Consider the following 26,644-nt stretch of genomic DNA (forward strand, 5'->3'; position numbering starts at 1 on the left):
GATAGGTGTCATTATTATCCCATTTTCCAGAAGAGAAAACTGAGGCCTAGAGAGGTTGAGTTACTTGCCCAAGGTCACACAGCTAAGAGGTGGTGGAAAGAGAAGTCCAGCCTAGGCAGATTGGCTTAGGAGCTCTTATCTGTAACCACTACACCAGAAGGGAGGATGAGAAAAAGAAAGAAAAGGGAGAGCTTCGAGTTCTTCACCAAGAACTACATGTAAGGGGACGAGGACGAGTCCAGGTTTACAAGCCTGTGGGATGGAGGGTGCTAAGCTTCAAGGAGGAAGGGGACGGAATCCCAGCAGTTGCTGCCAAGAAGAGAGCAGACGCCCAACGTCGGCTGCTCTTCACTTCATCTCGAGGGCAGGAGTCACGGGTCCTTTTAAGAATCTGATGGAAGAGTGGGCCTTCTCAGTAGGAAAAAAAACCACAGGCACAAACAAAACACTGCACACAATTCCATCTGGTTCACGAACTCCGGTTAAGTCTTGCCCTAAATATGTCACGTAAACAATTCAATAACGGACATTTCTATAGTAGAAATTTTATTTCCATTCATAAAATATATCACTAAATAGCTGAAAAAGTTACATATTATTTTAAAACATAGATTTAAAAAATCATATTAGCTTCTCCTTAGCAAAATGCTTGTTTTACGTATTTACAAGGATATACTATACTTCAGGTACACGATTTTCACTCAAGCCAGCCCGAGACGGCCTTTGGATGTAGGTAGATGCTCCAGCAGAGTTAGTTATCCGCTCCCCCCTGCCTTGTGCAAAGGATGATTCGATTTTACAAAAGTTCCTTTGAAAACAAGAGTAAATACAGAGAGCTTCTAGAGAAAAGTCCAGCAAAGCAGTAGTTGAGAATGTATTTCCTTTTAGTGATGAAATTAACCTCGTTTTGGTGATCTACAGCCTGTTTAAGGTGGGCAGGGGGGTTGGGTCCTTAAGACTAAATGGTTTCTCTACGAATCTTCAACGTGAGCCTGTGGAGAGGGTAGCCCTGAATCCACCTCTCTGCTGTAAGGTCGCCTGTTTTGATAGACAGAAGGACGTTCCGAAACGTGACCATCCATGTTCTGATACATCTGAATACGGAAAGAGACAGAACATTGATTACCATCTGATAAAGACTTACATGTCGTGTGCCTATATGGCAAATTATTACTGACTTTTAGCTACCCACAGGTCTCCGAAGATATTCTACGTGTTAATTGACAAAGCAATTTTGGTCCTTTTACTAATGGAGAAATCAGGTCATAGTCAAGTATTTCATTTCATTATTGTTTCTACCTTTAGACATAAAATCTCAATCTAGAAATCTTAAAGCCATGCAGAAAAACCATAAAAGAGTAAGGACACAAAAAGAGATCCGTTCATTACGCAATTAATACAGGAGACTGATTCCTGAGTTTTCACTTGGGAGTTTAGTGACTTCTAAATAATTTTCCCAGATGAAAACAACTTTACTTTTTTTCTGTTTATAAAGTTAACACACATTCATATAGATGATTAAGGAGTATAGAAAGATACATGGAAAAAAGCTAAAATCATCAGAGGCACCCGCTATTATGGATAGCTTGCTATGGACACAGGTACACAAGATTTTGTGTCTGTAGGCTCAGATCGTAGATTCTGTTTTAGGACCTTATTTTAAATTACTAATATATCGTTTTTATGTTGTTCATATGTTACATATTTTCACTATTCACTAAACATGAGCACATATCATCTTTTTAACGGCAGCCTAGGGTTCCACAGTAGTGATGTCCCATGATGAAGCTTTCGATGGATTGCTTATATAATATAAACTGAAAAGTGCACAAGTGGCTTTGCTTGTCTTTGGGACAAAATAAAGGCAGTGGAATTGCTGGTTCAAAGAGGATGCACATCTGAATGGTGGTCCATGTGACCAGGCTGCCCTGCAGAAAGGTTTACTTATTTCTACTCCTATCAACTGTGCTGGGAACACTATTTTCTCCAGAGCCTCACCAACAGTGGGTATTAACAATCATTCACATCTCTAGCCCTTTGTCAAGAAACAAGTTCTATTACCTCCTTACCTGCATGTTTCGTGATAAGCAAAGGTGAGCATCTCTTTCTATATTCAGTGGCCATTTGCATTTCATTGTGAATAGCCTGCTTACCTCCTTTGCCCTTTTATATTGGACCATACATGTTTTGCCTGTTATTTATAAGGACTCTTTGTAACATAGGGATCATGTATTCTGTTTGACAGACTCCCTCCCTTCCCCCACCCCTCGCTACCGTTTATTGCTTTTTGTTAGTGTATTTTTGACAGTCAGTTATAGTGCTAACTGACGGGACTGTCTTCCACTCTTAATTTTTCTTTCTAGAAAACAAAAAAATATATATTTCCTTTTGAACCTGGTCTGTACAATGACAGTAACTTGAGGATGGGTAGTAACAATACATCTTTTTTGTGAAGTGGACAGAGCAGTTGGTTATGACCTGTTGGACTTGTTGATTCCAAATGCCTATCTCTCACGCTGAATTTCTAACCATCTAATAAAGCCTGTGACGTAAATACCAATAACACCTCAAATCCAGCATCTCCATGCCTGAATTCATTATCTTTGACCCCAAACCTTCTCTTCCTCCGTATTTTTGTAGCTGTAAATTGTATTTGCAATTTCACACCGCCATTCATCCAGTCCCACAGGCAGAAGTTTCGGAATCATCTCGAGCTGTCTGCTCCCACAGCCAATTGGTTATGGGTCTAGTTCTGATATGTCACTTTTTAATGTTGTCCTTTCCATTTCTTTAGGTGATTTTTTTTTAAAGATTTTATTTTTTCCTTTTTCTCCCCAAACCCCCCCGTACATAGTTGTATATTCTTTGTTGTGGGTCCTTCTAGTTGTGGCATGTGGGACGCTGCCTCAGCGTGGTTTGATGAGCAGTGTCATGTCCGCGCCCAGGATTCGAACCAACGAAACACTGGGCCGCCTGCAGCGGAGCGCGCAAACTTAACTGCTCGGCCACGGGGCCAGCCCCTCTTTAGGTGATTTTTAAATGACTTTTTTAATTGCACAAGTAATAGATGAGTAGATTTTCCTTATAAAAATTTGGAACTCTAGGTTTTCAAATGTATCAACATAAAGAGGTACATAAGATTTTCTTATACTTTTTAAAATGTTTTTTCTATCCTTAGTTATGTTCTCCTTTAATTCTGAATGTTACCTATTTGTGCTTTCTCTTTTTGCTTCATTGTTCTCTTCAAAGTCAGTATGCTGTAGTGGTATATTTGTTTAGTGCCTTGTTAATACGCAATATTAATATACAGTGTAGACCAAAGCCAAACTGCCGTATTCAAATCCTAAGTCTGACACTGTGTTACCTTGGGCAAATTACTTAACCTCTCTGTAGGTCAATTTACTAATCTGCAAAAGAGATAATAATAGAACCTACTTCATGAGACTGATGTGAGGATTAAAGGCGTTATTATGGGTAATATATTGGGAGAGTGCATGATAAACACTCAAAAAATGTTCGCTATTACATTGTTACCATTATTAGTTCAAAAAACAACTTTGGGTTTCCCTGATCATCATTACTATTTTATTTTTGCTGCTATCCTCAGTTTAATTAATTCTGCCTTTATCCCTATTACTTCTTCCTTCTGCTTTGTTCATTCTCTTCCTTCTCTCCCTCCTCCCTTTTCTTCACTGCTTTTTTTCTTTGCATCTTGAGTTGCAAGTTTAGTCATCTATTTTTTTTTCTTTTTTGTTTCCTAACAAATGAATGTAGAGTTATATATTTGGCCAACTCCCACAGGTTTTAATATGCAGTGTCCACGTTAATTTCTTTTCCCTGCTCTTCCTTTCCCCTTCGTCCTTTGTCTTAACTACGACTTCTGTAAGAAGCGTGATTTTTAATTTCAGACATATGACTTTGGGGGCTTTTTCAGTTGCTGTTGGTGATTTCTCATTTCACTACATTACGGTTAGTGGATGTGACCTGTCTGACAATTTTATTTATTTTGAAATTCTCTTTCTCAAGTGGGTTTACTAATTCCTGCCATTTTGTGCTTTCTATTTCCAGGAATTCTCTTTGTTTCTCTCTTCCCCATTTTGTTGGGTTGATCATGTTTTCTCAGGTCCTTTTTTTCTTCTATACTGAACTTGAGGTTATATATCTCTCTTTATTTTACCGGTGGTTATACTTACGTTTTTAACACCCATATTATTCTTATGTTTATTTAACAGGGTGGCTGCTCCCACTGCAGAACTTCTGCAGAATCCCACTAGACGTCTTCCTCCCTTTTATGAAAGCACTTTTCTTTGTTTTTTTCAAAGCATCCTCTGTTGTGAATTTTCCCTCTTCACTCCAGTCTTAACTGCTTTCATTGTCTCAGGGATTTTCCACAGTTTCTGGTCCACAAAGATCTCCTTCTTGCTTTCAAAGACAATTATGGCCTCACTTCTTTTTTTTAAAAAATATATATATATTTCCTATAATTTTGGGAGCTGATATGAAAGGAGAGATGATGTGAGTTCAGGCCCCTTCCTTGAAACAGGAGGTGTGGGTGTCCCTTCCTTCCATCATCCCCACTGCCACCACCTTAGTTCACCTCTTCATCGTTGCTCCTCTCTACTGCTGTAGTCGCCTCTTAACTGATGTCCTTACTTATTTTTTTCTTTTTATTTTGGTAAGGAAGATTTTCCCTGAGCTAACATCTGTTGCCAATCTTCCTCTATTTTGTATGTGGGTCACTGCCACAGCATGGCTCGATGAGCGGTGTGTAGGTCCATGCCCAGGATCTGAAACTGTGAACCCTGGGCCACCAAAGCAGAGCATGTGAACTTAACCATTACACCACTGGGCCGGCCCCCTGATGTCCTTACTTTTAACCTTTTTCCTCTTCTTTCCCAAACTTACTTTTATGTCTCCTTTCCTTCCTTTCTTCCTTCCTTCCAGAAATATTTGCTTAGCTTCTTCCATATGCCAAGCATTATGCTAGCAGTTGGGTATGTAAGAGTGAACAAGACAGATGTGGTCTCTAACCTACTTTCATGCTGACATCCATTCATTTATTTAATAACCAGTTATCGTCTCCTGCCTCTGAGACTACTCCAGGTGATATAAGATGAGCAGTGCATCATCCTTGCCCTCACAAATCAGTCTAGTGACGAGAAAGACAGACCCATAAAGCAAAATTATCATACAACATGATCTGAGTCTCACATAGAGAGAGGTATGGGATTTCTCACATAGAGAAAGTGCTATGGGATTCAGAAGAAGGAGACTGAAACGTGACTAGGGGAGTTAGGGGAGTCTCTGCAGAGGAGAGAATAGTCACTCTGGGCCTTTACGGCAAATATTGAAGCATGTTTGCCCATTGTGAAAATCTTCACTGATTTGCCATCATCTAAATAATGCCTTAGACTGTCGTTCAGTGGTCTCCCTGAGTTAACTCCATACTGCTGGGGCTGGGTCATATCTAAAGCTATTAGCCTACGTTTCTCTATGTGTTTCCCTTCGCTTCTTTCTTGTTCTCCGAGGGCCATTTTCCTTCCCTAGTCCATGATGAAGCAGAAACAGAGAATCTACAAAAACCATTCTCACGAGTACTAGGAAAGATTCCCCTGGGCATGCTAGCAAGTCCCGTTTTCCCATCCAAGAGACCAGATATGACGGTGCTCAGGGAACGTGAAGGGAAAAGATGGAGTGGCACCAGAGGAGGAGCAAGCTCTGCTCACAGCGGTCAGGGCTACCTGAGATGATTGTGTAGATTATGTCTTGCTCAAAGATGCCCAGCCAAGCAGGCAGGTGGGGACTGAAAGTCAACCTATGCTCTACTCCCCAGGCTTCTAGACTGGAGCGTACTACACCAGCCAGGGGTACAGAGTTCCTCTTGGTGTATTCATCCTGCCCAGAGGGGGGCGCCATTTTCTAACTTAACTAAAGAAGCTACAGCTTGCTACCTGTAGCTGATACTGATAGGGAAAAGAGCCTTCTGTCACAAAGGGTCAAGGAGCAGAGTGGACGAGATGGGGGAAACAATGTTGGAGAAGCATCCTTGGGCATGCATACCCTGACCTGAATCATCAGCCATGGAGAACTTGCCATTCAACAATTCCTGATACCCCTAAGGCCCCCTGAACAAAATGAAGGGTATCTGGACGTCCTGGGGGTGTAGAGCTATGAAAGGAGAACCGCACACCAACCCCAGGTGGTCCTGAACAAAGCCAAGGGCTCTCTAGCAGCAGCGGACGCTCCCCCCGGTTACACTATACTCAGTCTTGTTTTCTTCCACATTCCCCCACTCACTGTATAGTTTAGCCACACCATTTATTTTCCATTCAACATTCTCAACTTTGAACCTTTATTTGTCTTACTCATTCAGCCTGGAACACCTTACTAACCCCCTCCCTACCCAACAGCCAAAATACCACTCATTCTTCACAGCCCAGCTCAAATAACACCTCTGGGAATCCATATCCAACTGCCCAACAAGCAAAAATTACTCAATACTTTTTCTTTATTCCAACAGCTCATTTCTTGTTTCTTCATATAACTCTTCTTTCAGTTTATCTTATAGTGTCATTAACTGTTTAAAGGTCATCTGCCCAATAGCCTAGAAGTCCCTTGGGGGCTTTTCGTCTCCCTCAACATTTTTGACCCAATTCCCTGAAATAACTTAATTTCCATATGTGATTTAAAAAAATAATAACAGGAGAAGAGGACACACACCATCTATGCAGCTCTCTGGAAAGAATGCAGAATTGAAAATGGACTCAGTAATTTAGAAAAGAGGGCAGACAATCCATTTAAAGAATCAGATTCATATTTAACTAACAATTATTGAGTAACCACAAAGTGCCCAGTAGGGGCTAGGTCTTTACACAGATGTCATCTTATTTATTCCCTATAACTCCATGAAGTGAGATTTGTTAATCCAATATTTCAGATAAGGAAGTTGAGATCTCAAAAAACGTCAAGTGGAGCCAGCCCTGATGGCCTGGCAGTTACAGTTTGGCATGCTCCAGTTCGGCAGCCCAGGTTCAGTTCCTGGGTGCAGAACCACATCACTCGTCTGTCAGTAGCCATGCTGTGGTGGTGGCTCACACAGGAGAACTAGAAGGACTTAAAAGTAGAATATACCACCATGTACCAGGGCTTTGGGGAGGAAAAGGAAAAAGAGAGAGAGAGGAAGATTGGCAACACATGTTAGCTTAGAGTGAATCTTTCCCAGCAAAAAAAAAAAAAAAAAGATTAAGTGATTTATTCAAGTCATATAAGAAGTAAATTATGGAGACAAGATTTAAATCTAGGTACTGGGAGTTCAAGGTCCCATCTTTTGTTCACTTTGTCTAGGGATGGCTCCTTTCACAACACCAGGTGGTGTTGATGAGGGAAGAGTCAGCAAAGTAATTCCAAGTTCCCGAATCATCTAGTTTAGCAACCCATTTCACAGATGAGAAAACTGAGGCCCAGAGAAGTAAAGTGACTTGCCATCATTGACATAGCTATTAGGAGGGAGAGCAGCTGAGCTGATGTTAGACCCTCATGGCTCCAAGTCAACGCTCTTTCTGTCTACAGTATCACATGACTGAGTTGTATGATTATTCCACACTAAAGCCTCATGTTGAATTAGGAAAGGTCAGTGGCTTCTGGAGGTCGGGGATTAAGTTTTATTCAGTTGTCTGTCTGCACTGGACACTTCAAAGCAGATAATTTCTTAATCAATTGGCTGAAATCTTCAGGAAAATTTTTTTCTTCTTTTTTTCCTAAAAACACTTATCAACAAATATATCTAACCCATACAACTTTTAAAGGGCAACCAAAATAAATTGTGGAGAGAAAGACAACTTGGGATCTTTGGTTTTTAAGAAATCAGCAACCAGTGTTCTTGTTTACCGCTTTCCTTTATGATAATGCTTTATAAAGCGCTGTGCTGCTACATACCGCTTCTTCTGCATCTGCCAGCTGACAGCCTAAAAACGAAGTCAGATTAGGGAAGGATGGTCGTTTCCTTGAGTCAAAAGCCCAGCAGGATTGCATTATAAAGTATCTGTAAAAGCAACAGAACGAGGAGCAAGATGAGGAAATCTGAATGAAGCAAAATGCATCGTTTTCCACATAATGAAGCACCATGTATTGCAGTGGAGATATTTACGGCATGTTTGTTTTGTGGCAAGTACTCAACTAGATTTTGAACTCATATCAGAAAGGACAAATTAGATGCTGGACAGAAATGCATTTAAAGAAACATGATGTGGCCCAGAAATCAGGAGATGGAGTCTTGTCACCTTCTCGGATCCTTCGAGCAAAGGAATTGAAACCCAGAAGCAAGAGTCTCTCAGAGCAGGAAAGGTTCAGTTTTGTTCAGAAATCCCCCCCACCTCCAAAAGGAAGAATTTCATTTTCTTTTCTTTTTCTAAGAGGAATCATATGAACTTTGCATTACGGAAATTTTATTTTCTTTTTGTCACGCATTTGGAACTAGATGGACTGTAAATTTCTGATTCTAGCTGATTTACAGTCTGATTTGAACTTACATTTCTTCTGTAGCATAAAATGGCTGATCCATTTTAAATCCACTCTGAATGAGTTTATAGAAGTTAGCGTCAACAGGAATACCAGGGTAAGGATTGACACCTGAGAAAAACATTAAGAAGTATGACCATTCATTCATTCTTTCTTCGTTTATTTATTCATTCAACTAACAAACATGTATTGAGAGCTCCCATGGCCCAGACACTGCTCGGTGCTAGGGCGGCAAGTGGGAAAAGTCACAGTTCCTGCTCTCAAGCTGGTTATAGGCTGGTGGGGAAGACAGATCTATAGACAACAGCAAATAAAACATAAAGTTCCCAGCATTACCCTGATACCAAAGCCAGACAAGGACACCACAAGAAAAAAATATTACAGGCCAATATCCTTGATGAACATAGATGCAAAAACTCTCAACAAAATATTAAGAATCCAAATTCAACAATACATTAAAAGGATCACAGGGCTGGCCTGGTGGCATAGTGGTTAAGTTCGTGTGCTCTGCTTTGGTAGCCCAGGGTTCTGATTCCAGGCATGGACCTACACACGGCTCATCAAGCCATGCTGTGGTGTCATTCCACATACAAAATAGAGGAAGATTGGCACAGATGTTACCTCAGGGCCAATCTTCCTCATCCCCCCGAAAAAAGGATTATAGACCATGATCAAATGAAATTTATTCCAGGGATGCAAGGATGGTTCAACACCCACAAATCAATCAATGTGATACACCACATTAACAAAATGAAGGATAAAAATTATTGATCTTCTCAATAGATTCAGAAAAAGTATTTCACAAAATTCAACATCCATTTATGGTAAAAATTTTCAACAAAGTGGATATAGAGGGAATGTACCTCAACATAATAAAGGCCGTGTATGACAAGCCCACAGCTAACATCATACTCAGTGGTGAAAAGCTGAAAGCTTTTCCTCTAAGGTCAGGAACAAGACAAATATAGCCACTATCACCACTTTTTTCAACATAGTATTGGAAGTCCTAGCCAGAGCAATTGGGCAAGAAAAAGAAATTAAAAAGCATCCAAATTGGAAAGGAAGAAGTAATATGTCACCATTTGCAGATGACATACTATATATAGAAAATCCTAAGACTTCACCAAAAAACTATTAGAACTAATAAATGAATTCAGTAAAGTTATAGGATACAAAATCAATACACCAAAAATCTATTGCATTTCTATACACTAAGAACAAACTATCAGAAATAGAAATTAAAAAAAATCCTATTTACAAACACATCAAAAAGAATCAAATGCCTAGAAATAAATTTAAACAAGGATATGAAAGATCTGTACACTGAAAACTATAAGCATTAATGAAAAAAATTTTGGTAAATATCTGATAAGGGGTTAATATCCAAAGTATATAAAGAACTCATACAACTCAACAACAAAAAAACAAACAGATTAAAACATGGGCGGAAGATCTGAATAGATACTCTTCTAAAGGAGATATACAGATGACCAATAGGTATATGAAAAAATGCTCAACATCACTAATCATCAGAGAAATGCAGATCAAAACCACAATGAGATATCACCTCACACCTGTTAGAATGGCTATTATCAAAAAGACAAGAAATAACAAGTGTTGGCAAGGATGTGGCGAAAAGGGAACCCTTGTGCCCTGTTGGTGGGATTGTAAATTGGTGCAATCACTATGGAAAACAGTAAGAGTTTCCTCAAAGAATTAAAAATAGAACTAGGACATTATCCAGCAATTCCACTTCTGGGTATTTATCCAAAAATACTGAAAACTAACTCAAAAAGATATATGTACCCCCTTGTTCATTGCAGCATTATTTATAGTAGCTGTAAATATCATAGAAACAACCTAAGTGTCCATTGATGGATAAACGGATAAAGAAAATGTAGCATATGTACATATATAATAGGATATTATTCAGCCATAAAAAAGAATGAAATCTTGCCATTTGTGACAACATGGATGGACCTTGAGGGTATTATGCTAAGTGAAATAAGGCAGACAGAGAAAGACAAATACCATGTGATCTCACTTATACATGGAAACTAAAAAAAAAACCCAAAAAACTCAAGCTCAGAGATGCAGAGAACAGACTGGTGGTTGGCAGAGGCAGGGGGTGGGGAGTGGGTGAAATGGGTGAAAGTGGTCAAAAGGTACAAACTTCCAGTTATAATATAAATAAGTCCTGGGGATGTAATGTACAGCGTGGTGACTATAGTTAATAATACTGTACTGCATATTTGAAAGTGGCTAAGAGAGTAAATCTTAAAACTTCTGATCCCAGGAAAAAAATTTTGTAACTATGTATGATGATGGATGTTAACTAGACTTCTTGTGGTGATCATTTCGCAGTATACACAAATATCAAATCATTACGGTGTACACCTGAAGCTAATGTAATTTTATATGTCATTTACATCTCAAGTAAAAAAATAATTAAATAAAATGGCACGTGGCTCAACAGAAGGAAGATGACGGAGCTCTGGAGCATTCGAGGTGGCATTTCACCCACTCTGACTCAGGGGGTAGCAGAGTGGGGGAGGGGTGCAGAGGGAGCAGAACATGTGCCACGAGGACAGCAAACTAGGAAACTTACCAAGCGAGAATATTTCCCAGAGTAATATTCCGTATGACCAGACATCACTCTTAATTGTGTAGATCCCTTCAAATAAGCTTTCAGGAGCCATCCACTTCACAGGCAAACGGGCCTGTGTAAAACCCAAGAGGAGATCGAATGGTGAATTTTCCATATTACAAACATTACATCTTTTCTCCCGTTCACTAGATGATGACATTTATTATCTTCCTAAGGTCATTTTTAATGCTTAATTGAGAAAATCATATTCCTCAAATGGAATTTTTTCACTTTCAAATTAACATTCTAACAAAGTAGCCTTAACAAACAACCGCTCCTATTTCTTTAAGACTCAGCTTGAACAAAGGCTCGTGGTTGGAATTAATAAGTTTAACCGTAGATAGTCAGTTTCCTTTAAGGAGTAGCTAGTCAGTTCCCAGAAGTAAGTGGATACTAGTGAATTAGCGAAATATTTTGTTAAAGCATTTCTTGGGAGAACATTGGTGGAAATGCCGTCCACAAGAATGTGGTGAGGGGAGCGTATGTTGTCACTTCCAGAAACGATACCAGGCTGGCTTCTGTGGTTTTAATAATTTCCAGTAGCATGACAGGGGGATTTTGAATTAGCGCAGCCTCAGATTAGAATCAAGATGCAGGGATGGACAGGTTGCTGGGGCACAGCACTTTGTAGTAGTTTCTTTTTCTTGGGTTGAGGAACCCTTCACAGGGCACGTTTAATCTGCCAAGTAAAAATCAAAGCTCAAGAAAGAAACCTTATTTTATCCTATACAAACCTTATCCTAAACAAACTGATGAGCTGATTGAATCAAGCAAGCCGGTCTGGTTAATTTGATTAATTAAAAGAATTACTTGTGGTTCCAAATAGGATTTGCCTTCCCACATAAGAGACCACCAGCTGGTAGGATAGAAAGTGCATAGCCATATATGAGCATTCATCATATTTATGACTTCAGCTACAATGACTGAGGCATGGATCTAAAATCAGCTAAGATGATTCTTTGATTCTAGAGGGAATACAGTTTAATTTGATTTTTAACATTTGTTGCACATGTGCTTTCATGCTGGTTTAATGGTTTATTCCCATAACAACACTATGAGCTAAGTGTATAATTCTCATGGGAAATGCTATATCATAGTGGTTATGCACAGACTGGGGGCTCAGACCGTTCGTGTTCCAATCCACGTGCTGTGTGACAATGGGCAAGTTACTTTCTGTGCCTCGACTTCCTACCCACAAATGGGTAGATTGAGGACTAAATGAATTAACATATGTAAAGCACTTAGCATAGTGCTTAGCACACAGGAAGCATTCCCTAGCATTTGTCGTTATTATTATTTCACAAGTAGGGACAATAAAGCAGAGAGAAATCCCAAAGATGAACAACTGAAAAGAAGAATAAGGGTTTAAATCCAGGTGTTGTGATTCTTAAAACCATACTCTTTCATCTACACAATTTTATCACCTAGTATTTCTAATAGTTCCCTTGTAAATAACACATCTGTCCTTCATTTTTTTTAACAAGTAGATTCAGTCATGTCTCAGGTTTCCTTGTGTAACTAATAGGATGACAAATATTCATTAAATAACATTTAATTTAAATTTTGTACCTTTCAAAATGTATATGTAATATCTAATTCTTTATGTTGTATTTTTTAAAATGCTTTGTTTTAACTATTGTTGTTGTTAGTACCATTGAATCGATTCTGACCCCTAGCGATCCTGTGTACCGCAGAGCAGAACCCTGCCTGGTCCTTCTGAGACATCCTCTCACCTCCCGGTGCCCTATCAGACGGTGCTCCACTGCCATTCACAGGGTTTTCATGGCCAATTTTTTTGGAAGTGGGTGGCCAGGTCCTTCTTCCTACTCTGTCTTAGTCTGGAAGCTCTGCTGAAATCTGTCCACCATGGGTGACCCTGCTGGTGTTTGAAATCCTAGTGGCACAGCTTTCGGCATCACAGCAACATGCAGCTGCCACAGTATGACTGACAACTGACAGACAGGTGGTGTGGTCCCCTGACTGGGAAATGAACCAGGGCTGTGGCAGAGAGAGTGCAGAATCTTAACCACTAGACCACCAGGGCTGGCTATTATAACAATTACCTATTCCCATAATTGGAAACATAACTCAATAGTCACTTTATAGCTAAGAGAACTGAAATAAAAGCAAGTAACGAGGTTTTTTTTAAAGTGTGGATTGTACTCAAAAGCCCCTAATTGCTCTATTCTGACTAGCCCAAGGATAGATGTGATGCTATTTTGCTCAACTTTTATTACAGATGGAATATTCCCCGAAGCTGCAGAAAAACCTTTTAAGCATAAGAAAGCAAATTGCTGCGAGGGAGTGTTTTGATGTTACCATAAATCAAAAATGTATGACGGTGAGTGCAGATGTTTACCATCACAAGGACAGAACACAAAATAGCAGTATAAAAATATGTCAGAAATAGCAGTCTCACATTGCCCCTGATAACGTAGTTGGAATCACTCATAATATCTCGAGCCAGTCCAAAATCACATATCTTCACCACCTTCCCGTGGGTCACGAGCACATTCCTGGCTGCCAGGTCTCTGTGAACACACTAGAAAGATTGAAATTGGAGTGTTATTTACTGCTATGTATATTATCACAGAGCGCAATCTTTCTTCTAGTTTCAAGTTCAGTAAGAGTTACAGATGACAGAAATGTATAATTCTTCACGGTTCTTCTATCTTTGCTGGGCTGAGAATGGTCATCACAATGGGTAACGAGTCAAGTGAACGTGGGTGGCCCAGCTCTTCAGCTACTGTGGTTGCAGTCACTTGTGCTACTTTTGGAACATTCCAGAGGCCAAAGGGTTCTTAGAAAGGAGCTCAAACCCAGCGGGATGTGGACTCTTGAAATAACAAGAGACAACAACAGGGCCCTCTGCTGAGCTCCCAGAGGGATTTCCAGAGGCCTTCTTCCAGCACTCTTATAATGAGGTGGAGAAAACAATCTTGTTTCTGACTGGAAAATAGCTTTGGCAATAAAATGGAGTAATATCAAAGAAAATATTCAGAAAAAAATAGTAAATTTGGGAAGGTTGACTAAAGTGGAAATAGAAGGAATCCTTGAGTTGAGAGATGGCATGACACTAATCCGAGTGGTCTGGCAAGAAAATCAATTCTATGAAGGATTTTAAAAGGAACAGAGTACTAGGATAGCAAAGATCCAAAGGACTCTCTTCAATCTTTAAAAAATAAAAGCCAAAACCATAAAGACTAAAATCTCTCTAGCTCTCCTTTCTGCCCACCCCACTCTCAGTTTTCTGAGAGTCCTGTCACTTGCAAGCTCCATTTACATTTCATCCACTTTATTTCCGGGCCCGTGCAACCTGCCTTCCACCTCCCACTTGTCTGCCCAAGCTGTTTTGGCTAAGCCCCCAGTGACCTGCACGGCACCAACCCAGCGGAGATTTGATTTGACTGCTCAATGGCATCCGGTACTGTTTGCAGCCTGTCTTCCTTCAAGTCCTTCCTTCTGTGAATTCTGCACACCACTCGCCCCTGTTTTCTTCCTACTCCTCCAGTGGTCCCCATTTCCTCCTGTGGCTCTGTGCATGAGCCTGCTCTCATCCCCAGGGCCACACCCTCTCATTCCACATCCTCCCCTGAGTCATCCAAACCCAGGGATGCAACTACCATCACCAAATCTCTACTTCCAACCCAAACGTTTCTCTTGAGCTTCATATAGGAATATCCAAATACCTACCGGACTAAGCTCTACTTTGTTGCCAAATGAGCCTCACGTTCAACGTGTTTAACTTATGACCTTTCTTATCAAACTTCCTGCTGATTGCATGTTCTTTCTTCTATCCCAAGTTCCGTTCTGGTTTTCCTTTTCCTTCAAAAATCTCCTCCAGCCCAAGCATGAACTTCTTCAGAAAGCCTTTTCTTTAGCGCCTCTCCTCCCCCAGGTCTGACGTGCCTGCCCCTCTCCTGGGTTCCCAGAACTTACTCGAACACAATATTCATCACAATACAGCGCAATCTTGGATTTGCACGTCTGCTCGTCTCTTTCTCCCCATCAATGATAAGATCTGACTCTGTGTCTCAGCACCTACCGCAGTACTAGGCACGTAGTCAGTGCTCAACTAATGACTGATGGAGTCAAAGAGCCCATGGAGGAGACTGAGGAGTGCCCAGAGAAGCAGGGAGAAGAAGCAGGGAGACATGACGATTCAGAGGGAAAGGTCTAAAGGGAAAACGAGGGGCGGAGTCTAAGAAACTGGACAGTCTTCAAAAAATTCATATTCTTACAAGCCCAGGGGGGAAAAAGCAGTGTTCTTTGACCTCCAACTGCGAGTGGTTTGAGTGTTTACTTAACTTTAGGCAGCAAACGGGCCAGATGATCTAGGGAGATGCCCTCCGATGTCTGTGAAGACATTCATGAAAGCTCTACTGTGGACGTGTAGGTGAACTATAGTAAAGAAACTTGAGAAAAGGGGATCCCATAGCACACGGGGAAGACGAAGAGAAGAATGTGCCTTAGAGATGAGGGGTGGGAAAACATAACAAGACCGTGAGGTTTTAAAGAAAAAAATACATTGAAATTAGTCTCTCCAAATTCAGGGGGAAGGAGGAGAGAGGAGGCAGAGGGAAGGAAGTGGAGGGGAGAGGGAGGAAGAGACCAGGAGACTCAAAGAGAAAAGAGGAGGGAAAAGTTTGGGAAATAAAGAGAAGGTGATGGAAGGCAAGAAAATGAGGAGAGAAAGTAGCCAGAGGAATGGCTTTAATCTGCTTACAGGCAGGAGACATGTGAAATGTCAGAGAACCGCAGGACAGAAAGGCCAATTAGAGGGAGAACGCAGAATTGAGACAGAGTCCATGGTTCGAGGCAGGCTCCATGGCCTCCGCATCACAGCACCAACGGATCTGGGATTAGCAGCGGAGGCAGTAGGCCTACAGGGCTGCTGCTGGCCCACAGCATGACGGTGTGGATTAGGCAAAGGTGCCCAGGGTGGCTGACTTGGCAAGCAGAGCACATGGATCTGAGCCTCCACTCACCCGCTGGGTCAAACCCCCACGTGAGGGCACAGCCTGAACAACCTGAACTGACTGTCCAGGGAGGGGCTGACACTGCGCAAGTGATTTCAAGGAGGGACTCTGGGGAACTTCTGTCTGGAGGTCTGTGATAACCATCATCTCAGGAGGGATCCCAGGCCTCTATACCATCATCAGCCAAGAGCTGAGGTAACTGACATTCGAGGTGACTCCCACAGTGAACAGTGAGGGGAGAGAGACAGACTCTAAGGCACACAAGTTAAAATAAACAAGAAAAAAAAAATCACATCTCTTTTTCAAAATTATCTTTTTTTCTTGTTACTAGTCTCTCCACTAAAGGAGCTTACCGACTTAAATTCCAGAAATTCCATTCCTTTGGCAACTTGGTATGCAAAGCAAAGAAGGTCTTCAAACGTAAGCACGTTCAAGTCCTCTTCTTCCTCCAGCCTTTTTTGGTTTTCATATTCAATTTCATCTATAAAATAGAACTGGTCCTCATTTTTGCCAAAACTCTAAGAAATTGCCTTATTAAATGTCTATAAGGAGGTTATTAAAGCTACAGTTAGGTGAGGCGCTAAGACATACACAGGAAGTTATCCCATCATTTTCCTGGTAGCACCAGGGCCACCCTGTGTATGCGGAGAACGGCGCAGCCTAGGAAGGGTCACCCGAAGATTTTCTTTGGTTAGAGGAACAAATTCTCTAGCTGCTCTGGCGATACATGGCCTCCCAATTAGTCAGGATTTCAGATGCTCTTCTTTTGCACTGGGTAGTTTTGTCACATTGGGAAAAGAATTAACACTAATCTACCACATCTTATGAACCGCATTATGCACAATGTCCTTCCATTTAACCCTTCTAATAGTGCTATGAGGAAAGTATTATTAGGCCCATTTTACAGATGAGAAAATTGTGTCTCAGATGGTTAAAGAACTTGTCCAAAGTCACCCAGCCAGAAAGTGAAGGAAGCAGAAGTTAACCCAGCTTCTCTGTCTGACTCCAGAATGCTTCATCTTTTCCACTTATTAGGTAATAGGACGGCTCTAATTAATTTATGACTTTAAAAAGAATAAGCTGACCAGATAAAGTAGCTGTCAGTGCTATCAGTTGAACATTAACGTAAAATTCACGACATACAAACTGTTGGCTTTAACTACCTTCAAAGCAAATCTGCATTAATACAGCCTACAGATGAATTAGCAAGAAAAACACACTTTTTTTAACACGCAATTTTTAAAAATAGCTAACACAGAATCCTTGTGTCTGTTTCTATTTTAAAGTGCTACTAATTAGAAGAAAATATTACCTTCGGATTGAAATGAATTCCCATTGAACCCTGAGATATGATCCAAGTCCTGGTGTATCTGAACTTCTCTTGAACCAGGCATACTATTAAAAAAAAATTTCATTATTTATGTTCTTCTGAGTAGACATTTTATAAAAAATACAAGTCGTCAAAGAAATGAATTCTAATTACAAATGGGCTTTTAAATTAAAAGCACATTATCAACTTGTTCTTTTTTGTGGACATTAAAAACATCTGTTTATTTGAGCTCGCTGGTCTAACTCAGATTAGGAGTGATGCCCTTACCTGTACGGAGCCTCATGGTACAAAAAGGACCCCGCTCAATCCTGGCAACCCTATGGGCTGGGTGTCAAAGGGACACTTTATAAAAGAGAGATTAGGCTTGGTGGGATACATATGATTTGCTGACACCACAAGCTAATACACAGTGCAACTAGGACTCACACCTCATTCTTCTGTTTCTAAACTCAGCCCCCTTTCCTTATAAAAACTCATGTAATACAGATCTTCTATAGAGACCTACGTGTTTTATTATCCTTCTTTTTTCAAGTTCACCTTTGTAAAGCTCCTTTCCTTTTCCTGTGAAATGAATAAATAGTAACAATGAAACTGTCCTCTATGGTATATAATATAGAACTCATCACTGAGAAATTTTGGATGCATTACATACAGAAAAAGATTCCATTTATTCCAGCACACAAGTTTAGCCCAATTTACAATTTCCATACCTTTGGGAAATCGCTTAATTCATTCAGACTACAAATATCCCAAAAGTAATTGCTTCAATGTGTTTAATACCCCAGTGACTGAAATGAACCAAAGGCGCTAAGTTTACCAGCATCAGTTGTTACCAACCGTGGAGTGCTGATGACACACATCTGATTTACTAGGATGGACTCTATTCTAGAATATGGATGACATTATAGAATTTTCTCAGTTTTAGAATATGAACTGAGGAATGAGTGTAAAGGGAAGATTGGTGTGACAGTATGAATTGGTTAAGGGCAGCCGCACAAAGATGGGCATGGGGATCTCCACCGGGCCTTCCGGCTTTAAGATGCTGGGTCTCCGTCTCAGACCTTAGAAGGCCAGAGGCCTGCACTGAAACTTACATACTAGGAAAACAAGGCTGGAATTCAACGCACCCTCCAAAAGTCCCCCAGCAAAGATAAAAGTCTCTAATAAATCTGCCTTTAGAATAAGGGACAGCTTTTGCATCTGTGGGAAAATAGGAATGCACTGTGTTTGAGTTGTCATTCTATCAGAATGCCTGTGAATTCATTCAAAGAAAGGTGTCATAAGAGCTACGATGTTCAAGTAATTAGCAAGAAATTTCCAAACATGAGGACAAGCATCCCACCAAACTCCTACAGCCCTCATTTATGCATGCTAAAACAAGAAATCCCATCAGGACCGAGAACCACTCAGGACCCCACGGATGGCAGACTATACAATGCAGAGCATAGAGATGAATGTCACCACTACTTTATCTTGTCCCCATCACATTATGTCAATCAATGCACCCTAATTTTTCAAAATCCAATTTACAAGTTTAGAGATCTTTTGTGCAATTCTCCAAGGACCTGAGCTACTCCCTAGAACTGTGTCAAGGACTTTGGAGAAAGTGTTCATTCTTTCTACCAATATCTATGTGTTACCCAGGAAGCCTGAAAGATCCGATAACGCAGCTTTCCCAAAATTGGCTCTGTGTCTAGGGTGTGATCTAGGCCCAGGTGGAAAGAGACTGGCTCAGCTGTAGGACTCGTACTGTAGGAAGGGAAAGGCTTCATTGCTCCAAATCAACAGGGAAACTAGAGCAAAGATAAGTGACATTTCTAGGTCTTAGAGCCCACAGACCACCCAGCGCTAGACTACGGCCTTTGGAAACTAGCCAGTGAGGTGTGTTTTTACCGCCATTCTTTGTCTGTGTTCTACAATGTATAATTATGAAACCTTGACGCAGTCTCTTACCTGGAATTTGGATGTGATTGGAATGTGGGGTAAAAACTGAAATTGTGTTCCTTGAAAATTTCCGTCCACGTCCTGTGAAATTTTTCTCTTTTACTTCTTAGATAGTTGAGAAGATCACCATAGCAACAATACTCAAAAATCAAGTAAATTGGTCCTGAAATAATGACAGTTTTAATTATAGGTACACAAATATCAAAGAATTTTTTCAGACATCTCTGTAGCAGAGAACACGCTCTATGAGAGCTCACTTCTCCTCTGACTTTGGCAGAGTACAATTTTTTCTGAGCCTATATGTTCTTATACTTTAAATTCAATTTCAGCTTTTTGCTCAAACTCCTTTGGAATGCAGTGACTTCTTGCCTTCCACTTTGGCTCTTGTTATCCATGTGGCCTCACCAATAACGCTGGCCACCTGGATTCTCACGTTTGCAACAAGTAATGATAGGTCAGCTGCATTGTGAGCTCTTGGTAATTATATGCTGATTTGTTGCTTGGCTGAGGAGGGAGAAATATATCTCCAATTTCCTCTTAGATCCATTTTCTCTTTTTCTCTTCTTTTAGTCCCAGTCCCAGTCTGGTTGTCACAGAAAGAATGACCCTTGGGCACATCATTCAGGTATTTCTAGGCAGAAGTGAGAGAATCAGAGCACACGGTCCATTGAATTCTGGGAAAGCAAAGTTTGAAATCCTCCCCTGGTTGTGCCTTATTTGAAGTAGCCCAATTGGGGCAGTGACCAAGCTTTGCAGCCATTCTCAACACTGCATGTGCCAGCTCCACAGCTGGGGGAGAAGCTCCATCTAAGTAGGTAGAGTGAGAAACCACAAAATGTGCTTGCGGAGTTGTTACTGTTGGTCAGTAGGTTAGGACTATGTGGAATATCCCAGCGAAGAGAGGCATTCTCTACACTGACCCACCTGATTATAGAGCGCTCAGTGTCTAATTCTACTTGGGCTTGAGGGCCCACATTGAGGCGGAGAAAAGACGAAGAAAATGAGAACAAATGTCCTCTTTGTCTTCAGGCTAACATATATTTCATCAGGTGTTTTCAGTGGGAATTGTTTACCTGACAGCGTGCATGCCCCCAGCAGATTCACAATATTCTCATGGTTTCCCAGGTGAGTCATCATTTTGAGTTCAGACATGAGAGCCTCTCTTTCAGAACTGTCTGCTTTTTCTGTCAATGGAAGAGCAGAAAAAATGTAAAATTAAAGTAAAATCAGTATTTTAGATTATTTAATAAGTTAAAACTTTCCTCAGTTCAGAGCGGATTTGCATAAAAATTTTAAAAATACATAAAATAATACCTGAATTTTGAATAATAATATCTTGTGTTTTAAGACAGAATTTCAAAGACTGTAGTATGAAAGGTGAATCTAATAACGTGCCTTTCTACTGGATGTTCCCCTACCTACCGAATAAAAACCCTTATAATTGACCCTCAAAAACCAAAATAAAACAAAACAAAACAATAATAACACATGATTTTCCTCCACAGTAGAAGTTAATACATATGCTGAAGGGAGAAACATACTCTTTTTTTTTTTTTTTGACTCTTGCATTTACTGAAGTCATAGAGAGACAAGATAGGAATGTCAGGGAGGATGGGTGGCTCCAGTCTGTGGCCCTCATGTCTACAATCTTAAATCTGTCAGCGGATCCAGTGGTGGGGAGGTCAAAAAGGACCAATTTCCAGTAACCAAGTTCTCAAGAGACTCATTAATTGATAATGAGAAACATAATTGATGAGTAGCTAGAATGTATCCATTGGCCAATGCATTCTCTCCCCAGAGAGAAGTCTAGATAGCTTGGCAAAATGTATTCATAATCTTGCTTAGAAGCATAGCATGAGGGTCGTAATCGATGAACTCAAATGTCTCGTGTCATTGAGGCTGATGTTCCAGTTGGTCAGGGCACCCCTGCCCAGGTGGGTGCTGGAGCCCTAGAGGCAAGCACAGGGGCTTTGGACTTCCCTCTCCAGGCTCCAGGCTCCAGGCACCCAGCCCTCTGTTAAATATTCTTTCTTGCAGACATGGAAACTTTTCCTTACATTCAATGAAGAATTGATTAGATATTTCCAGGTCTCTTTATTTTGTCCTGGAAGACACTGACTTGAGTGAGCTCTCAGGTGTACCCTTATTTTCAACATCTTAGCTTGGGAGTGAGATCCTTCACTGTGTGCCCCGCGATCCACTAGCACTTCATGTCTTCTGCTGCTTCATGTTTCATAGGGATTCGTGGCTTTCACTTGTCCATGTCTTGTTCCTCATGACCAAAATAATACATTTTTATGGCATGCTTAATTTTTTCAAATCACTTTCATATACCGTCATTTGACTTTCATTCATTCACTCATTCATTCATTCATTTCTTGAGTGACTACTGTGTATGAGCCAAAGTGCCAAGCATTGGGGGAATGAATGATAGACAAGACACAACCCCTGTCTTCCTGGAGTTTAGAGTCTCCTGGAAAAGGGAGACATGTAAATAAACAATTACAATATAGTGTGATAAATGCAACATGGCAAATGAATGTAGGGGTGCTGTGGGGTCACACAAGAGGACCACCTAACCTAGCCTCAGGAGGGGTGGGGAAGGGCACACCAAATGTCTATGCTGAGACCTGAGGCAAAATAGGAGTTAACCAGGTGAATTCACAGTGAGGAGAGAGGGAGAAGAAGAACATTCCATACTGAAGAAACAGGGTGGGCAAAGACCAAGAAGAAAGAGAGTAGCACAAAACAGATACAGACGCAGCCCTCATGAGGCTTACAAACAAATGTGGCAGATAAGACATTAATTGAATAATTAAACAAATATGTAATTACAATTGTGATAAATTCTGTGGAAAAAAAAGCCCACAGACAGCTAAGGATTGCGTATAGCAGGGAACTTGATCTGGTCTGTGGTGTGAGAGAAGTCTTCCCTGAGGAAGTGATATTTAAGCTGAGATCTGAAGGAGTGGGAGATGACTACGTGAAAGGGGAAGGGTAAGCAGAAGGATCAGCCTGTGCAAAGGCCCTGAGATGGGAGGGAGCATGCTGCTCTGGAGGAACTGAAAGGAGGCCAGCGTGCTGCTGTGTAGAGAGTGCAAGGTGGAGACGCGAGCAGCAGCTCCATCATGCAGGACTGTGTAGACGATTTCAAGAGTAATTGAAAGCAAGTGGAAATGCTAAGCAGGAAAATGATATGCTCTGCTTTGCATTTCCATAACCATCACTTATGCTTCAGTATAGAGAATCCAAAGGTTATTGCAGCCATTAGGAAGAGATGGACGTGGACTAGGGTGGTAGTAATAGAGAAAAGAGAGAAGAGGATGAACTCAAGAGACAATAAGCAGGAAACCTCATAGGAACAGTTTACGGCGTGTTAAAATGAGGTCGGCTTCAAGGACGAGTCCAAGGTTTCTGGTTTGCCCGATTGTGTAGAATGTGGCTTTTTTAGTCTTTGGCACTCGTAACCAATCACTGAGAGAGGGAGCATTGAGGGAGGATCCAGGTTGGAGGAGTCAATCTGGATAAACTGAATTAACGGGACTTTTGAGATATCCAAGCATTTGGACATAGGAACCTGAAGCTCAGAAGGGAGACACAATCATGAGAACCAGTGGTACATAGGGTGAAGTCACAGGTGTGGTTGGGATAACCTATGATGAACATGTGGAGTAAAAATGGAAGGAGGCCCAGGAGCAAGCCTTTAGGAACTCCACATAAATAGCTGGGTTGAAGATGACAAACCAGCAGACGACTGTGAAGCAGGCAGAGAGACAGAAGGAAAACCAGGAGAATATGGTAACATGGAAACCAACAGAAGAAAGCATTTAAAGATGGAGAGAATAGTCAATCATGCTAATTTACGGTGAAAATTCAAGTAACATGAGGACTGAGAAACGCCTATTAGACTTAGTTTGTTGGTGATCAGTGACTTCCAAGAGCTGGAGGTGTTCTTGCTCAGTGAGTGATGCTAGGGGGAGGGATGGCAGGGGATGCCAGATGGAAGTAGATAGAGCAATGAGTGGGAAGTGATACAGAGGGCTCCAATTTGCTCTTCTACCCAGAGTCTGTATCAAAATGTAAGAAACAACATCTACCTGTAGCAACAGTATCCCCAAATACTGAAGCCAAAAAAAAACTAAACAAAAAGAGAAGAGGAAGAAGAAGTGTTTTGTATTCATGACTTGTATTTTGTATTCATAATTTGGTTGACACTAACCCCAACTCACTCCCTTTTTAGCCTTGAAACACAGCAAGCAGTGAGCACAAAAATGATGGAAAAGAGAAGAGGGGGAGGTAGGAGACTGCGCCTCCCATCTTTGTGCCTCTTTGTGGCTACTGTTCCACTTTACTGTACCTTTCAGCATTTTGACTGCAACCTGGATTGACACCCCTGTTTTACTAATTCCATAAGCTGTTGCATTCATCACTTTTCCAAAAGCACCCGATCCTAGCACCTTCCCTGCAAGAGAAATGGTGAGTGAGTGCATGTCAAAGATTTTCCAACAGAATGGAAATGCTACAGAAACATTTAGAACATTCTGTTCTTACCAAATTCTAAATTTTCTCTTGGAAACTCCCATTTGAGATCATATTCATATTCTCTGAAATCAATGTAGAAGTACTCATTATCCAAAGAACCAGTCACCTGTACCATTTGCAGCTGGCTTTCATACCTAAATTGCTTCAGAGATGAAATAATGTCAATTAGCAACAGGTAGTTCTTCAGAATTAGGAAACGACGGTGAATTGTTATCTTTGTTTTTACCTTTTTGTACTTGTGACAAATCAGCATGGTTAAAATGGCAATGAAGGGAAGACAAATCCCAATTGTTGCATAGAAGATGTTGTCCTGGATGAAAGGGAAGGTGCCTGCAAGGAAAGAGAGTCACTGAGCGATGAGTTAGAATTCCTGGCTGATATTATATTCAATTACCTCACATCCTGTTTGAGTAACCATTATTTGCAGCCCTTACAAGCACTCTACAAATACGCTACTCCCCACAGAAAATCAGGCAATGTTCACATAAAGGACAAGTTTCCTTCCTAGAAAATTTTGAGTGATTCCAAAACCATTTTTAAAAATAATTTACTAGGGTTATAAGAATTACATCTATTTAAACCCACAGGACGCACAAATTAGATAAAGAAGGTTCTGTTTCCCCTGTGAAGATATCATATGAATGTGGAGAAGTTTATTTTGGGATGCTGGTGATTCTAAACTATTAGTGTAAGTGGCCAGGTTTCAGGATTGTTTAACTTAGGACGGCTCTAAGAAACAAACTGCAAATTATAAAACAGCAGGCTAAAGGCAAATAAGGAGATTAAGCAAAAAGGGAAATGACAGAAACTCCAGATTTACTAAATCTATTTCTCTAGAGTTGGATGTTACAGTAGGTATTCACTGCACTGCGAGTTTAGGGTTCTACCTACGTCGCTCAAACCCGTGAGTCATAAGAACCTAAATAGAAGTCACTCTGCTCCTGAACTCCAAAACAGTATAGATTCAGTGGGGATTCTTGCCTGACTCAAAAAGCCTTCTTGTCTCACACACTGAACCTATACACCCTTGTAAAATTCCCCAAACAAAAGCCAACGGCAGGGACTAACAGCTAGTGGGGAATTCCTGAAGGGGGTGCATTGCAACAGCAATTGCTGTATACCTGGTGAGTTTAAAAGGATTGTTTCACAAGATGTGCCAAGGGAATTGTATGCACAGCACTTCACCAGGAACCCTTTTATGGCCTCACTCATGTTGAGAGTACTGCTCGAGACCCACTTTCCAAACACTTTTCTGTTAGCCTTTTTATTCCAAATTCCTTCTGTGATTTCTTCTGTGCAGCTGAAAGGAAATGGCAGACAGAGAGGTTAGATAGGTGGGGCTGTCATCAGATGGGAAGTTAGGGTTTCTCTAGTGAACTCTTAAAGACCCTAATCTATTACAAGTTATCAGAAACAATCTATGACCATTTAGAATTATGGTTGACTCAGAGGGAAGCATTTTAAATATTTCATCATTTCTCCTTAAACTGGCTTCATGGGAAAGAGTCAATACGCCACAGTGTGAGTTTTGTGCTCTTCCAATCCAAAAGACACCAACGCCCTTATTACTTCAGAGACTTGTCTGAGCACTTCTTCCAGGTCCACGATGGTAATGGGTATCCATCGGAGGAGCAAGAAGCCTGACTTGCTGACGCCTCGGCTAGCACTTGAGGTTTCCCTGAAGAGAACAATGTGAAAAATAAGCTCATGTTGTATGGTACTTTCCAGAAATGGTTTCAAAGCTGGCTTCATATAGGCTGCCATTCACTGTAACCAGTTTGTGCTTCTGGGAGGGTCTCATGCAGGATGACTCAAGATCTTTGGTTTTTCCCTCTTTCCCGCCTGTGTTGTAAACTTCTGTACCAGCTGCCCTGCCACCTATCTGTGCAACTCCACTGTCCCACTGCTAGCCTTCTCCTTTAGAGAGCTGTGGTGTGGGTCTCTATTTACCTACACACCCCAAAATTATTCTTAGCTCAAGAAGTACCTGCAAAAAGTCCAATGAAGTGTGCACTCATCTTTTTATACACCACAGAAACAAAAATTATTAAGACAAATAAGTGGCAGGTACTATGATTTTCAGCCTTTCCTTAACACAATCCTTCAAAATACTAAAGTTAAAAAAAAAAATCACAATGCTAAAGCATATTCAGAGAGGACATGGAATTCTTAGCCTCAAAGGATGAACACAGAAAAATATATATATAAACAAAGCCAATAGACATGAAAGTAAAATCTCATAACACTTCAGCATATAAAAACAGTTTTATAGCATTCCTTCTAAGCCATTACTTAGCTCTTTCTGGTCATAGTTAATAAATAATTAAGTAGTTATGAGAATAAAATTAAACTTCTTGACAATTTAACTTACTTCTTATATTCAGTGTGAACATTTTTGTGAACTGGGCGTCATCATTTTCTGCATGGAATACATATTCTCCTGGCTGGTGTTTGTGGTTGCAAAACTTAGATATGCTGTTTGAAAAAGAATTAAAGATAGGCTTAGCAAGATTCTTAGAGGAGACGCTGAAATGAATGACAGTGTGTGTGGGAGGAGTCTTCCTTGAGACATTCACTCCCTAATGTTCAAGGGACAAGAGGTGTCTGTATGCTAGGCCCTTGCTACTCAAAGTGTGGTCCACGGACAGGCAGCATCAGCAATGGCATTCTCTGCGAGCTTGTTAG

The 26,644-nt window shown here is 40.8% G+C and overlaps 1 protein-coding gene across 2 annotated transcripts in view; it reads right to left on the bottom strand.

Moving 5' to 3' along the window:
• Positions 1-525: 525 nt before the first annotated feature.
• FLT3 (fms related receptor tyrosine kinase 3) overlaps positions 526-26,644 on the bottom strand; it is a 119,014-nt gene continuing 92,895 nt past the window's right edge. For both annotated transcript variants that reach the window (XM_070577863.1, XM_070577862.1), the window contains exons 10-24: positions 26,331-26,434; positions 25,529-25,637; positions 25,081-25,259; positions 24,186-24,289; positions 23,969-24,101; positions 23,775-23,879; positions 20,491-20,601; positions 19,427-19,580; positions 17,456-17,538; positions 16,497-16,624; positions 13,584-13,706; positions 11,126-11,237; positions 8,529-8,628; positions 7,936-8,041; positions 526-1,094 (exon numbers count right to left, since the gene is read on the bottom strand). In XM_070577863.1, coding sequence (XP_070433964.1) covers positions 972-1,094; positions 7,936-8,041; positions 8,529-8,628; positions 11,126-11,237; positions 13,584-13,706; positions 16,497-16,624; positions 17,456-17,538; positions 19,427-19,580; positions 20,491-20,601; positions 23,775-23,879; positions 23,969-24,101; positions 24,186-24,289; positions 25,081-25,259; positions 25,529-25,637; positions 26,331-26,434 — 1,774 coding nt within the window. In that variant the 3' untranslated portion in view covers positions 526-971. The remainder of the gene's footprint in view (positions 1,095-7,935; positions 8,042-8,528; positions 8,629-11,125; positions 11,238-13,583; positions 13,707-16,496; positions 16,625-17,455; positions 17,539-19,426; positions 19,581-20,490; positions 20,602-23,774; positions 23,880-23,968; positions 24,102-24,185; positions 24,290-25,080; positions 25,260-25,528; positions 25,638-26,330; positions 26,435-26,644) is intronic.

The sequence above is a fragment of the Equus przewalskii genome, chromosome 16, assembly GCF_037783145.1.
Source record: "Equus przewalskii isolate Varuska chromosome 16, EquPr2, whole genome shotgun sequence".
Classification (NCBI taxonomy): Eukaryota; Metazoa; Chordata; class Mammalia; order Perissodactyla; family Equidae; genus Equus; species Equus przewalskii.